The sequence below is a fragment of the Tasmannia lanceolata genome, unplaced genomic scaffold, assembly GCF_043159265.1.
Source record: "Tasmannia lanceolata isolate RefF3 unplaced genomic scaffold, GAP_Taslan_0.1 ptg000011l, whole genome shotgun sequence".
Taxonomy (NCBI): domain Eukaryota; kingdom Viridiplantae; phylum Streptophyta; class Magnoliopsida; order Canellales; family Winteraceae; genus Tasmannia; species Tasmannia lanceolata.
In genome coordinates, this window is record NW_027518688.1 from 19,366,766 (window position 1) to 19,380,507 (window position 13,742).

General features: G+C 39.2%; 1 protein-coding gene across 2 annotated transcripts; it reads left to right on the forward strand.

Moving 5' to 3' along the window:
- The first annotated feature begins 166 nt into the window (after positions 1-166).
- On the forward strand, positions 167-13,308 carry LOC143886562 (uncharacterized). 2 transcript variants are annotated; one of them, XM_077390605.1, is made up of 4 exons: positions 167-359; positions 2,171-3,024; positions 8,707-10,811; positions 12,929-13,308. In XM_077390605.1, exons 2-3 carry the CDS (start codon positions 2,281-2,283, stop codon positions 10,765-10,767), a joined length of 2,805 nt encoding a protein of 934 aa, XP_077246720.1. In that variant the 5' UTR covers positions 167-359; positions 2,171-2,280; the 3' UTR covers positions 10,768-10,811; positions 12,929-13,308. The 2 variants fall into 2 exon arrangements, with proteins under 2 accessions (XP_077246720.1, XP_077246721.1); XM_077390606.1 differs by having other exon boundaries at positions 2,230-3,024.
- The last annotated feature ends 434 nt before the right edge of the window (positions 13,309-13,742 follow it).

Genomic DNA, 13,742 nt, shown 5'->3' on the forward strand with positions numbered 1-13,742 from the left:
CGTTGGTTGCATGCATTATGTCCCATCTACATTGGAGCCCACTGTCTCGATGGTTTGGATCATCTGACTTGTACCACGTGGACTGTGGGGATGAGCTGGGCCCACATGGACTGTTTTGGGAAAGATTTATTCGCGGCTTTAGTTCCCTGGTCCACCAATTCTAAACGAAAAAAGAGAAGGGGGCGAATATATCACTTCCCCTATTTAAAGCCCCCTTGTTTTAACTGATGCACCCCTCTTTTTTTTCACTTTCGTCCCCTTCTCCCTTTTCTCGCTTCTCAAACCCTAACTAGCCGGTAACATCTCGCCGGTAAATCGACTACGGCGACCTTCACCGCTCGTCCGGCAGAGATCTGCAGGTTCTTTTTCTCCTCTTTCCCTTCTTTGCATCTATTCAAATCTCGCCTTTTTCTCTACTCGATAGATCGAAAAAATTAGGGTTTTCCGAAACCCTAATATGCACTCCATGTTTTTTTCTTAGTTATTTTGTTCCTTTCCACTTACATAGCTCTCTACTTAATGTTTCTTTCCTCTCCATTCTCAGAGGATTGAAGATTAGGGTTTCTTTGATTTTCAAAACCCTAGGGTTTCTTTCAAGCTTCTGTTATCTCTTTTCCCTTTTTGCTGTTTTTCGTCGTTTGTATTTTCATCAAAAGAATAAGAAGTATCTTTCTCTGGATGGTAAAAACAAAAAATTAGATTTTTATCAAAATCTTGATTCCTTTCTCTGTATTTCTAGGGTTTGGATTTCTTTTTTCACCCCCTCTCTATTAGTCATTTTTACCCGATTTCTCTTTTCGCTTTTTTGTATTTTTTTAAAGATAGGAATCGATATTGACACCCCTTTGTTTTGGTAGAGAAACTACTATCTTTGTCTTACACTCCTTCGTTAGCTTCCTATAATATCAACAAAAGGTTTTGATAGGTTTTCATATTTCTGTACCCGTTGTTTTGATATTCGCACCCTTCTCTCTTAAACTTTTGGAATTGCAACTACCCATGAGAGAAGTTCAAAGCAATTTACAAAGACTGTTGTGGGTATGAATTTCTTTATTTTGATACTTTTGTACCAGTTTTTTTTTTAATATTCACACCCTTTTCTTATAAACTTCTGTCATTCACATTGACAGTTTATCTGAATTTGGAATTGTAACTACCAGTGAGTGAAGTTCAAAATCACTTACAAAGCTGATGTGGGTATCATTTAAAAAAAAAATATTAAATCCATATATTTCGTCTACAAGGCCTGATCAAAACTAGATGAACTTCCATTTGGGTTTAGATGGTTTCAATCTGTCGTTACAAACTTTTACTTCTCAAGGAGCTCAACTAGTGAATTAGAAATGGTTAAAATTAAGAGAGGGCGTGTTAATCAAAACAAGGGGGTGAAAATATCAACAACTTTCAGGAAATTAACTAATAACAACTACTACTGTTGCTACTACTGCCATCTTGAAAGGGAAATGTTATCAGCATAGCCATATTTTGATATTTGCACAACCCAGCGGTATTTTCTTCTTTAATTATCGTCTTGAGAGCTTTTTGGGAGATGCAATAACCTTTTGACAGCACTTTAGATACTAAGGGGCCGTTTGGATACGCAGATTTTAGAAGGGAGATGGTATTTTCACCCCCCTGCATTACGCATGCGCCCCCCTTATAACGTGATTTGGCGTCAAAAAGCGTTAAAGTTGCCCACTTTACACGTCAAATCACATAATAAGGGGAGCGCATAACGGGGAGTGAAAATATCATCTCCCATTTTAGAATCCAGGTTTTAGTTTGAAAACAATGTAAAAGAGAGTTCGTGATCAAGCTCTTGTATGTTGTCCTGTTGCATTTTAAGTAAGAAATCTCTCCCCCATCCTTAGATTTCTAAAACCTGGAAACATGGGATGATCGCCCTACTCTCTTGCTGTTGGAAAGAAGGCCGAGAAATCAGAAAACGACGGCTGGTCTCCTTTTTCTCTTGTCTCCCATCATGATTTTGATTAAATCCAAGATTCTAAAGTCCGCGTATCCAAACGGCCCTTAAAAGACAAGATGGTTCATGAAAATATCAAAATATAGTTGTGCTGATATCATTTTCCTTTTGAAACCCAAATTAAAAATCTTTCTAACTTCTTTTAGGAAATTAACTAATAAACTATTTTTTTCTAACTGCTTCCAGGAAATTAACTAACAAACTACTACTAGTAGCCGTGTAGACTGAATTTCTCCTCATTTCAGACGGAAGGAGAGAGAGAGATAAAGAGAGCTTGGTGAGCATTTGTGGCTGACATGGAAATCGAAGACGATCATTACAAGATTCTGGGTCTTCCTACGGGTGAGGAAGGTTTGAAGCTCAGCATAAAAGAAGTTGAGAAGGCGTACCGCATCCAAGCAATAAAATGCCATCCCGATAAGAATCCTAACGACCCTTTCGCAAAAGCTGCCTTCCAAAAGCTGCAGTCCTCATACGAAATCCTCAAGAATGAGGTGACCCGCCAAGCCTTCAATGATCTTATCCGTGCCAAGCTTGATCGCCAACACCAGCAGAGCGAGTTCGATGCCAAGCGCCGGAGAATGATGTCTGAGCTGGAAAAGAAGGAGCGTGCCAAAGATAAGGCATGGGAGGAGGAAGAGATGGCTGCGAAGAAGTTTCGAGAAGAAGTAGAGAGAATTCGAGCAATGCAGGCCCAAAAAATGGGGGAGTCATCAATGGACATGGCGGCAGTAGCGGAGGTGGAGGAGACCCCACCACCACCATCGCCGCCATCACCATCACCACCACCACCACCACCAGGGCCGTCAGCCCAGCCTCCCCCGCCGCCACCGCCGCCGCCGCCACTGCCGGCAGAAAGCGTGGGTTTGTATAAGGAGAGGGTATTGGAGGTTTCTTGGGAGAAGGGTCGGGATGATTACAGTGCAGAGAGGTTGAAGGACTTGTTTTGGGGATTCGGAGGTGTCGAAGAGATTGTCGTTACGGGAGGGTCGAAGAAGAGGAAGAATGCGATTGTCGTCATGGCGTCTAAAAATGCTGCTGTAAGTTTTTCCTTTTCAATTCATTTAAGAATAATTTCTGGATGAATATATTGTTAATGTTTATAATGAATCTGTTATTTGGTCTTTCATTATTTGTATTTGAAACAACTGTCAAATGAAATCATGCTTTATTAAGGGTTTGCAACTGTGGTTTCCATACTTTGCTGTGACCAATGAACACCTCTTATACGTCCAGGCTTCCAATAAGCATTATGATGTTTCACATGGAGGTCAGTATTCATATCCCCTACCCCCATCTGTGATGGGTGGAGAAAATGCATCGAAAGCTGTCGTAGATTGTGTCATTTAGCAAACTGTATATAACATTTTGAACATCATCCTCAGATAGAGATGTTATTTTGGTTGCCTTGTTCAAAGTTTCTTTGAACATAAAGAAATCGAAATGTTATCTTGTTAGCCTCACACATACCTTTTATTTGCTTTGATCACCACAGGGTTACAATTGCGTAAACACAATCCATTCAAACGAGGGCCCACTGGAGGGCTCCTCCATGAATAGGTGCAATCCCATGAATAGGTGCAATCTTGACAAAGGACCTGCGTTAGTGACCCTTTAGAACAATTACCCTAATGGGGAAGCTGATTGCCTTTACCGCAATGATGAACACAAAATGGTGAAAGAGGGCCATCGTATCTCAACCTCATAGACGGAAAACCCCTGCATGACCCATTCAGGAAAATGGATGGCCTGACATGTGACATCCTAGCTAATATACTTGATATTTTTCCGAAATCTAAATTTTTTCTAGGAGCTGCAGGGAAACTGTCATTTGATTTGGTCGTAAGTTTTTATTGAATCCACCTCGATGCCCTTGAGGTCTGTCAATCTGTCATCAAGGTTTATATTTTTTCAAGGACACCACAAGTTCAAATTGATGCAACACCACAAGTTCCCTCGCACTGTTTCACACTAAGTTATCAATTATTACAGAGAGTCCCATAGACTTAAAGCTATATGTTTAACAGCCACAATTTGCAGTTTAATGATTAATTGTGTAGCTCACTTTTTGCATGGGAAGGTGACTTTTCTTAAAAGTCAAGGTGTGCACAATCTCTCTCTCTCTGAGGGCCCCACTATTACTATTATATAGTGGGCTCATGATTGAATGATCTGGCTTACACCATATGAGGTTACACTGGATTGCGTGGTCTAAAAGATCCCATTAATTTGATGATGATGTCTATATGATCAATGAACTATTTAATGGACATTTGAAATGAAAGAGTGAAAGAGGCCTTCCCTTCTCTTAAAAAAATGTTTTTTGGCTAGAAGACATAAAATAGAGTTGGCTATCTTTTTTATTCCTTTCTCTAAGAGAGGCAGGTCAATTTCCTACACAAGAGGGAATCTTTCCTCCTAAATTCACATTTTGTTGAGACCTGGGTAGAACTCACCCTTAAAAGCTAGCCGTTAAGGGGAGGGTGCCCGAGTCCTTATAAGCCCATCCACATCCATTCACTTTTTCGATGTGGTATATTTTTTTTTGCTTTTGTGTGGAACCTCAATAATCTCCCCCTCCACGAGGAAGCATAGTGGAGAATCTTGCCCCTCCACGTGGATTGCGGATGAAAAGGTAGAGAATTGGGGATGATTGAAGGCTTCAGAATGTGCGAGAACAGATCTCAGATTTCGCACCTTCAATTTGCGGATGACACTTTAGTTTTTAGTGTGCCTAATGTTTCGTAAGTGATAAATCTTAAATTGATTTTAATACGTTACGAGGTAATAATAGGCCAAAGATCTAACTTCGCAAAATCCAAGATTATAGGTGTTCATGTGCATCGAGCAGAGTTGGAGGGGTTGGCGAGTCTGTTGGGATGTAGAATTGAATCCTCTCCATCTACATATCTTGGTCTTCCGCTTGGGATGGGCAGACCAAAGAAGAATCTATGGGACCCGATCGTGGAAAGGGTGGAAAGAAGGCTTGACACTTGGAAGCGGAAATTGGTATCTTTGGGGGGACGAATCACGCTAATAAAGGCGGTGTTATCGAATATCCCGATCTACCAATTATTGGTTTTCAAATGTCCAATGAGTGTCATTAAGCGTATAGAATTTATTCAAAGAATATTTCTATTGGGTGATTCAGATGATAAGAGGAAGATGTCTTTGGTTAAATGGCAGGATGCTTGCAAACCAATGAATGTAGGGGGTTTGAGTATAGGAGACTGAAAGAGGTGAACTATGTGCTTTTGGGTAAATGGCTTTGGAGGTATGGGTATGAATCTCAAAGTTTGTGGGTGAGACTAATAGGGGAGAAATATGGGGCTTTGCCTGAGAATTGGATATATGATGATAAATTCAGCAATAAGGGTGTTACAGTTTGGAGAGACATTCTCAATCTAAGCTTCAAATTTAATGGTGGTATTCGTTTTAGGGTTTATTTAGGAGAAAGGGTCAAATTTTGGTCGGATAAATGGTGTGCAGAATTTTCTTTGATGGATTTATTTCCTGATGTTTTTAACATTTCCTTTAAAAGGGAAGCTTGGGTCAAGGGCTTTATGGTGCGTGGGGATAATGGTGTTGCTTGGAATCTTCATCTCAGAAGACACTTCTTTGACAGGGAATTAGATCGGCTTTCTGAATTGTTGGAGATTTTGGAGGCGCAGTATGTCAGTTGTGTGGGGTCTTATAAGAGGGTTTGGATCTGGTGCACTTCTGGAGAGTTTAATGTTAAATCATTCTATATGCATCTTTCTCTTGGCTCGGGGGCTCTGCTGGCAGCCAAAGTTTGGACCATTCTTGCTCCTCCCAGGGTTTGTGCTTTTGGTTGGACAAGATTCTTACGGTCAACCACCTGAGAAGTCGCAACATGTTGATTGTGGATCGGTGTACTCTTTGATTAGAGGCTGGTGAGACTGTGGAGCATCTCCTCTTGCATTGCAAGATCGCGCGTGAAGTTTGGAGCAAAATACTTCTTAGGTTTGGATTGAGTTGGGTTTTCCCTGAAAAGATGCCGGATTTTATCATTGCTTTTGGTCTTTCACTCTTTCTCTCTTTGGAGGAAAAAAGGTAAGATCCTTTGGAACTTGTCGTTGTTGGCTACGATTTGGACTCTCTGGAAGGAAAGAAATGCTAGACTCTTGGAGGGCTTGACCAGAAATTCGCATCATATATACATTTGGGTTATTGCCTTAACCATCTCTTGGGCTAGATCTCTCCCCAAGTTTAGATTCGTTTCGGCACATGATCTTTGGCATGGGTGGAAGGAGATTTGCTCTAGCGGAGAGAGTGTCGCTAAGGAAAGATCCCATTGGAGTCCTCCTCATGTTCTTCTTAAATTCAATTTTGATTGTTCAAGCCTGGGTAACCTAGGCTCCTCTGGGAGTGGTGGCCTTAGAGATGAGGAGGGGGTGACGATTTGGGCCTTCTTGGGTTTGATCGGTTGTGCCGTTTCTAATGAGGCAGAGATCAGAGCAGCGTTGTAGGGCCTTAGATTCTTGGGGTCGCATGATTTATCTAAGGTCATTATTGAGGGTAACTCTTCAAATGATATCGGATGGCTAAAGGATAGAAAGGTGGAACCCTTGGAGATTAGGCTGTTGGATCGATGAAATTAGGGATCGTATTGGTAGATCTAAGGTTTCCTTTATCCATGTTAGAAGGTCCGCGAATGTAAAAGCTGATAAACTCGCTAGGGATGGAGTAGCGAGGCAAGATCTAGGTTATTTTGATTTTCTTCCTTCATGAGAGGCTTTTGTTTGTATTTTCTTTTTCCTTCTCCCTATTTTCTTTTTCTATTTTTTGCTAACTATCTCGGTCGGCCTTTTGTCTTCTTTCTTCATCAATGATATCTTAGCCATTCAAAACAAAAATCAAGATAAAAACACATGAAAGATTAAGATCAAGAAAGATCACGATCAATAAAGATCAAGATCTAGGTGATAAGAGTAAAAAAGGAGAGCGGTTTATGAAGTCAACTAGGAAGGGTGAAAATGAAATGAGGAAAAAAAAGGAAAAGAGAAATTCGACTAGAAAGAAAGAGAGATGAGAAGAAATATGACAAATGTAGAAAATGATATAAGAATAAAAGGATAAGGGGGTGTCGGCTTATAATCCCGGCCGAGAGGAGATGAGGAGGAGAGCGGAGGGTCCGGGGGAATAAAGAAAAAAAAAAATTTAAGATTTTAGGGATAGAAACTAACCTCATATGAAGCATGACACTTAAGAAATACATCACATCCAAATAAGAGAGAAAAAACTTCAAATCTTTTTTCATTCCATCATTGCTTAGCATTCTAGAAAAATGCCCTAAGGCTAAATATAAATAAGAAAAGAAAGTAAACTAGAAAGTTCTAAAACCCTAAACAAATACCTAACACTTTGGGACTAAAATACCCTCTAATGACTTAAAGACTCTCTCCCCACTTCAAATTTTTGTAGGACAATTGGGGGGCCTATTTAAAACTCTCATAACTCAAAAAACTGAAATGATTTTGATGGAAAAAACACAATTTGCCCCCATGACTTAAAAGACGTAAAATTTCGCACTTAAAAGATAATTAAAAATTAGAATATGGACCCTAGGATGGTCGTGTGAAGCCCCTCCCCTTGACGTTTGATGCAAGATATGGTTTTCTTATTCTATCCCTCTTTTTCTACCTTCTTTTCTTCTTCCTCTTCTCAAGAATCTCTCATATCTTTTTCTCCTCCCATCCTTTTTCCTTCTCTTTCTCTCTTTTCCTCTTTACCCCTCTCCTCCCCCACTTGGTTTTCCCAAATGCTGTCCCACGACTGTCCAAGTGTTATCTTTACCTCTCATTAGCTTTATTTCTCTATTTTCCCCTTCCTTCCCCTCCCTTGCCTTTCCTTTTCTTAAAAATTAAAATATGGTCCCTAGGATGATCCCCATTATGCTTTGAACCATCACTTAAAGTCAAATTTTATATTTAACTATATATGCATGAATACCAATAAAAAAAATATTCTAAATATATAACTTAATATCATTTTTATGTGCACTTCCCTTAGTCACTACCAGCTTCCAAACTTTTGTGTGTCACTCTCTTCCCTGATTTGGCACCTGAATGTGCTCCAGCTCCTGTTTCAATTTCACTGTGCTTTATGAAAATGCTTTGTTGCATCCGTGAGCCAATCTAGCTTGTAAGTATTTGGCAAGCATTATTCTTGTGCTCCATTTCATGCAAGAGGAACCATAGATATTTCCTCGAACTCTGAAATATTACTTGAAACTGCTATATAAAAAACTTGAAGGGACCCCAATGGTTTTCTGAGTTATCCAAGTTAGCATTCTCCAGTTTTACTTTCATTCGTTTGGGTTTTGTGCATTATTAAAAAAATTTCAGTTACAATCCTGGGGATTCTGCATGTTTTTATTATAATGGAGTTTTTATCACGGTATCTTTTCGCTAATGCCTTTTTGGTAGATATATTTTTCTGGTGGCAATGACATGCATGATAACCTTTAGATCTGATTTGGCAACATGTATACATAACAATATTTTTTAAAGTTTTAGTCTATAAAATATTAGTACGCATGTACATTGATACATCTTTACATTTGAAGAATGTATTAATAATGTGTTATTACTTTACATAAATACTTTATCTGTTTATTTTCTTTCTTGTAATTTTACAAAATGCATACTTCCTCAGTAAACATTTAATTAAATGCTCATTTGTAACATTTCTGTTGCTAGATTGCTGCTTCACAAGGTGCATGGGGGAGTCTACCAAACCCACTGGATGTTTATCTTCTTTATTCACCAGTTGTTATGGACACTCAAAGTTTTGAGCACAACAAAATGCTCCCACCACCATTAAGGCGCTTTCAAAGCCGAGAAGAGCTTCTTGATCATGTCCGCACCTTCGCAAAGACACAAGGTTATATAATAACTATTAAGAAGTCAGAGAAGGATAGGAAAGTCACCCTTGGTTGTTATAGAGGAGGTTATTATCGGAAGAAGAAAAACAAGCCTGATAATCTTCAACGGAGAAAACATTCCTCTCGTGCAATAAACTGCCCTTTTAAAATGCAGGGTAGAAAGATGAAGAACGGTTCATGGATACTCAAGTTAAGAAACAGGGAGCACAATCATGAAGCTTCAAAAGAGATATCTGAAAATCCCTTCAATCATCGCTTTTCTGAGGAAGAGGTTTCGCAAATTAAAGACATGATTGCTTCTGGTTTGCAACCACGTCAAATGTTTTCTACTCTTAGCCAAAGTAATCCAAAAGTTTCATTAAGGGATGTTTACAAGATCAAAGACAAGATCCGTTTGGAGAACCTGTCGGGTCGTACCCCAATACAAGCTTTATTAGATGAACTTTCTAATGGTGGTTTCCAATGCAACCTCAAATATGATGGAGAAGGCTGTTTGACACATCTATTCTTTGCACACCCTAATTCGATAGCAATGAGCAAGAGCTACTCAAATGTCTTTCTAATGGATTGTGGTTGTAAGACCAATCGATACAAGAGGACATTACTTGATGTTGTAGGGATAACAAGCTTCAACACTTCATTCTATTCATGCTTTGCTCTGCTGGGGAAAGAGGAAGAAGAAGATTACATATGGGCTTTGGAAATGTTCGATGCTATGTTGGGTACAGATTCTCGACCTACTGTAATTATATCTGACAGGGATATAGCCTTAATGAGAGCTATACATGTAGTTTTTCCAGGAACCGTGAATCTTTTGTGTGTGTGGCACATTGAGAGAAGTATCTGGACAATTTGTAGACCTCATTTTAACGCCGGAGACAATTGGGATAGATTCTTATCTGCTTGGAATACTTTGATAAATTCTCCGACTGAAACAGCTTGTTATGAAGCTTGGCAAGCACTCCAAGTTGAGTTTAAGGAGAAGGTGGGTGCCCTTGATTTCATTGCAAATGCTTTGCTTCCTTTCAAAGAACACTTTATAAAGGCATGGACCGATAGGTATCCTCACTTTGGGAATCGTATTACTTCTAATGCACAAGGTGCACATTGCAAGATTAAAAGGTATGTAAAAGTTTCAACTAGCGACCTTCAAATGGTTAGAAACAAAATATGCACCGCTATTGAAAACCAACTTCATAATATCCTAACCCACCTTTCAACAGAAAAAAATCAGGTTCCTCCTAAGTTCTGCATTCCCTTTTTTGGTGAACTTGTTGGTCATGTATCGGTTTTTGCATTAAGACAGCTTTTCAAGCAATATCGTTTGGCTACATGTAGCCCGACTTCATCTATATGTATGAATCAATTTACGTTGACCATGGGCCTTCCTTGTGCACACAAGATGAGATATTGGATGGGTGAAAGTGAGGTGTTGCGTCTAAATGATATCCACTCACAATGGCGAATTGATGGTCGGATATTTGACCAAATTGATTTGGGGGCAAATTTTCAAGAAGATCAAATGATAGAGATGGTTACACCAAGATCAAATAATCCTAAGCCAATGAACATAATAACACCAAGAGGTCCTTTGGCACTTGAAATCGGGCAAAAGATAAGAAAGTGTGGTTTATGCAAAGGCATGGGCCACAACAGTCGGACATGTCAACAGAAATCTGAAACTAGGCAAAAGATAAGAATGTGTGGTTTATGCAAAGGCACTGGGCACAACAGTCGGACGTGTAAAGAGAAAGCTGAAGCTACTAGGCCAAGGTCTGATTTTCCTTCTCTCATCCAGTTTGGAGGCGGAACCACCATAGGCATGCAAAACTTGAACACACTATTTGATGGAAACAGTAGCTTCATTTTTGATTAGCAACGGGTTTTGTATTGATGGCATGATCAAACTATTAAAGTCAGGTACTTTTCCTTTTTCTCACTTTGAGAGATCATATGCTCTGTTGATATGGTACTCTATTGTCTTTTTTAGGTTCTTTTACTTCCTTATGTTTATTTTCCACACCAAAATGATCATACTTTGTACTGAGCATAATACTGCTATTCAAGATTGGATGTTGTGTGTGTGAGCTTCTTGTGCCCATGGATTTAAATTTTGGTTACGGACTGAAACCGTTTTTTTTTTTAAATTTCGGCCATTTCGGCCGAGATTTTTTACAATTTCGGTTAAAATGACGAAATTTTGGCCGAAATCCATAACTGTCAGATTTCGGACCCAACCGAAGTCCAAAATTGGCCGAAATTTAAAACAATGCTTGTGCCTATATAGTTTCTTCTTCTTCTTCTTCTTTTCCTGCGTGTGTGGAAAGAGGATGAAAAATGGGGTTATTGTACCCCCACCTTTCTTTTATGGTGTCTTGGTCATGTTACTAGTAGGACAGTTGATCCCACCGTTTAAGGTAAGCACCCGCGGTCAGGACTCAGGACCTTGCATTTACTTCTATTTTTATCCTTTTCTAAGGACATTGATACATTTTTGTTGTAATATTTTATTGCCTGCATCATACCTCTAGAATTTGATGCATGCTCCTTGAATAAAATTTATGCTATTCTTCGAAAACGGAAAATTGATGCGTGCATCAATTAATGAACTGAAAGAGAGAATCTGCAGTAAAATTCTACCTTTCGATAAAAAGAATGTTGGTGTGAACGAATATACATTAAAAAGGGGAAGCATAGCTGGTGTGATTTCTCTTCCACAGATTGAGGATGTACTGGCAAGTTGCAACCACCTCTGTGAACTCTGGATTTCATCGTATATACCATCTTAATTCATAATATGCAGGTAATCGAAATTACAGCATGAAAGGAAATTGTTACGGCAAGCTTTTTTAGTGGTTCCTGGTCATAAGCCTGCTAGTTCGAATAGTTGAAAAGAAAATTTAATGTATGACAGTTATTAGGAAAAGTAGGTCTCCCTAAGGGTGTGTTTGGTTGCACAAAAGCTCAGCAGCTGTCTGAATTTGGCTTGGATTTGGCATTGCATTCCACGTTTGGTTGACAAAATAGCGTTGGACTCTCCTTTGACTCCCTTGGATGTCTCGCATGTAATAATTGCTTGTCCGCTAATGTGGATTCCTTGTCCCCTCCTTATGACTTAAAACCAAATTCTTCCAAAAGCAAGGAATTTTGGTTGAATTTTGTAGGGAATAACGCTCTCTCTCTCTCTCTCTCCTTATATTGGTAATGAGATCCCTACTTATTCTCCTACTCTATGAGTATATGCCGCGCAACCAAACACTACTGACACTATTCTCCGAGGTAATTCAAGACAAATCAAAATGCTTGTCTCGTCCCTTTTGACTTCTTATTCCACTACTCTCCGAGCCACCCCCGCTCAACCAAACATAATGGAAAAAATAGAGTGCAACCCTGCTTACGCTTATAGAAAGATGGCTGAACTTTTGTTGACAATTCAAATAGGAAATTCCAATCTCAAGCTTGAGGTGGTAAATAAGAGGTAGTAAAAGGATCTGAATTCATATCTCAACCTTGAGGTTGTAGGTTCCCATTGTACGGAGGATAAGGCATCTTTCGACTAAATACACAAAGGGTGCCTTTTCTCACATCAAACTGCATGGGATAGGAAAGATTTATTTGCAATACCTTCTGATCAGTGACCCTCTTTATTCTTTTTGTCATATTTGATATAGAAAAGGGAATAGAATTTTAAGGAACATGAAGGAATTGTATGGAGGATAAGGCATCTTTCGACTAAATACACAAAGGGTGCCTTTTCTCAGATCAAACTGCATGGGATAGGAAAGATTTATTTGCAATACCTTCTGATCAGTGACACTTTCTGGAAAAACTGCTTTTACACTTGCTGGAAAACCTGCTTTTGCTATTAATTTTATTGGATATATGGGCTTCAATATTTTGAGGTTTTTATTCATTTTGTTTTTAATTTGCCGAGCTTGTTATTCATGATTGTCAGGCTTAAGATTTTTCCTCAAATATCATTGCTACATCGCGTTACCATTTTCTTATATCTTATCATCTTATTGAACCTGATGCAGAAATAAGGAAATTATACAAAGCCATCAAGGTGGCTCTGGAATGCTGGACGAGGGTCGTGGCATGTTTATCCTAGTTCATACGTGAAGAGGTATAACGGCATCTACCATCTGTTTCCGCGTCCCCACCTTATTTTCATCATCATCTAGCTTAGTAAGTCCTTTGCTTCTTTCCTTTTTAGTCCTTCATTTGTAAGCGAGGCTTATTGAATATAAAAAACCTCACTGCTTCATGGCAGATAGAACTTACCCAAGACAGAGGAATGGTGTTATGGATGGTTTTATCAGGGAGATTTCATTGTAGTGGTTGGGTTTAGATATTTAATCGGGTGCATGTTTTAGCGCGGTCTTTATTATAACCATTGTGAACAAGATCTGTGTGATATAGTCTCTGTAAACTTGCAGGTGGGTTTGTAAACCCAAATGTTTGACTCTACTGTATATAGGTAGGTGTCTTGAAAGAGAAATGGTTCAGTGGGGCTTTTCTCTTTGCATTTCAATGATCCAGGGATAGGTTTGGAGTTGAAGGACTGCTCTTTGCCAATTCAGTCCACTGTTTGACAGGTTGTGGACTTCATGAAGATTGATTTTCTTCGTTGACGGTATGTGGTGATTTTTAATCCACCATGTTTTGTTTCCAGAATTCCGCTATTTTTTTGCTTGAAATTTTCATTTCCAGATCAAAATTCAGCACCCAAAAGGTGGTGAATCTTTCTTGCCATCACCTCTTTTTTTCCAAAATTTTTGGCCCATGTTACCACTGTAGAGGGGTATGGGGGCGCAAAATAAGCTCCTCTTCTTGTTCTTACTTCACTGT